Here is a 2,290-nt window from a genome sequence, read left to right as displayed (position 1 = left end):
TTGGTATGAGACACCGAATTTCAGGTGAATCATTCTATTCTAGCTAAACCAAACGTATACGGTAAATTTAAGTCGGCAAAGTGGTGGGCTGCGGGCGGCCTGTATACCTTTTAAAACATTAAAGCAGGACAGTATTAGCGATTGCTTAAATACATTTTTTTTGTCAGCAGATAATATAAAGTGCATCAACAAATATTTTTTTCAGTCAAAACTAGGCAATGTATGTCAAATAAAACATATTGAACTTTATGGAAAGCGGTTGCACCCAGTCTCAATATACAAATAAACTTTGATCAACGTTTCGCGCCCAAGCCATTATTCCACCACGTATATCAGATATTGTTACATCAACATTAAACGCCACACACTTTTCCAAAATATCGACTGCTCTCTGCGAATCGTTACCCAAGCGACATACGGCAATTATTGGCACAGGTTCACCGGGCTTTAATTTGTTACTTGCATGAATAACTGATGCATTCAAGACATGGAAATTGGGCAACGATTCACAATTTACCTTTTTATCTGTTTGAGATAACGCCTGGCAATGTTCAAACTGTTTGATGGAAATGTTTGTTGCGTTTGGCAAGGAGCAAATCTGAAGCTCAACTGGTTCTCTAACATCCACCAAAACATGTGGAATGTTCTTATCAATGAAATGTGATTTGTAATGAGTAGCAGAAATTCGCTTGTCTTTTGTCAGTAAAGATATAGTTTTGCATTTGTCTGATGCAGATGAGCCACAAAACTGCTCATAGTCAGGCAGGCAGTGACTGGATAATGTAGGTTCTAAACCACATGCACAACAATTTGATTGGGCTTCGCGAAGTTTAACAGTTCTAAATCTACCAGAAAATCCATCAAACACCAACAGTTTTTTGTGATACGAAGGTAAAATTCCAGCGAGAATCTTGATTGCTTCCAAAGCCTGCAAGCTTCCGATAATACCCGGAACAACACCAATTACACCTCCATCGGAACAGTTAGTAACAGTACCTGGGGGTGGTGGCTTTGGGTATAAACACCGATAACAAGGCCCCTTCGCACCATCATTATCTGTGTAACTATAAATAGTCAATTGGCCTTCCCAACGTAATGCACTTCCAGATATGAGCGGCTTTTTAGCCAATACACAAACATCATTTAAGAGATAGCGGGTGGAGACATTGTCTGTGGCATCCAGCACAACATCGTATTGACTAATAATTTGAAAAGCGTTTGTTCTGTCTAAGGGTAGACAAAATTCATCAACCATAACCTTTGAATTTAGGTTATTGATGGCCTGGGCAGCCGAGGTAACTTTGTTGATGCCATCTTTAACCCCAGCTTCTGTGTGAAGCACCTGTCGATGTAGATTGCTTGTTTCCACTTTATCATAATCTACCACCCCGATTCTTCCCACACCAGCTGCTCCAAGATACTGCATTGCTGGGCATCCAAGTCCACCAGCCCCAACAATAAGAACTGACCCATTTTTTAGTAAGGCTTGGCCCAATAGTCCTATTTCAGGTAGAATCATTTGCCTGCTGTAGCGACTGACATCATCTTGGGTGAACTGGGACTGAGATTCTGACTCCATTATACTTTTTTTGCAGATTTGGCTCTGGAACGTATACAATCAATTATTTTTTCTAATGTGAATAAGGATTAAATCATAATTAAAAAAATGTTTTCTGCTTCTGTACCACTTTGTGTTTATAGTAACTTCTAATGCATATCATCTTGGAAGAACCTATTTTACAAAGACTTTTCAGATTAAAAACATATAACCTAATTCGTAAACACCCCGTCTAAAAAGTATGGAAGATCTTGTGGGTGCACGGTCAAAAAATTGGGGTGACCACGTGCAATAGGGTCAAAAGTGCACCTCGCTATTATAACATATGGGAAAATCGGGTGTCTATTAATTTTCTAGGGGTGCAGGTCTAGTCTGTTCAAAAACAAACTTGGGGGCCCTTGCCATATTTTCCATAGTGGGTAAACACTTGATTGCATCTCCTAGATTTAAAAAACTTGCTTGTGTGGGGATATTCTTTTGGAGCTGAACATTACACATGGCTATAATAAAATTTTTGTCAAATTTGCGCTGCTGTAATAATGTATAAATTTCGAGAGTTTTAAGCAGGGCTGCGGAGTCGGACTCGGTTTGTTTTGCTGGAATCGGATTCGGAACTAGAGTAAAACCATGTAAAATTACCCGAGTCCCAAGTCCGACATGCACAGTACCAAATTTTAAAACTGATATGGCCGCCAACTGGAAATTGCAAACATGGAATAGCATATGGTGGAA

At 39.5% G+C, this 2,290-nt stretch overlaps 1 protein-coding gene across 1 annotated transcript; it reads right to left on the bottom strand.

Moving 5' to 3' along the window:
• LOC146164579 (adenylyltransferase and sulfurtransferase MOCS3-like) lies at positions 1–1,579 on the bottom strand. The gene has a single exon (XM_083380760.1). The coding sequence runs from the start codon at positions 1,577–1,579 to the stop codon at positions 272–274; it is 1,308 nt and encodes a 435-aa protein (XP_083236886.1). The 3' UTR covers positions 1–271.
• Between the last annotated feature and the right edge of the window lie 711 nt (positions 1,580–2,290).

Source organism: Ascidiella aspersa, chromosome 2 (genome assembly GCF_963924565.1).
Source record: "Ascidiella aspersa chromosome 2, kaAscAspe10.2, whole genome shotgun sequence".
Taxonomy (NCBI): Eukaryota; Metazoa; Chordata; class Ascidiacea; order Phlebobranchia; family Ascidiidae; genus Ascidiella; species Ascidiella aspersa.
This window is presented reverse-complemented; position numbering and strand designations above follow the sequence as displayed.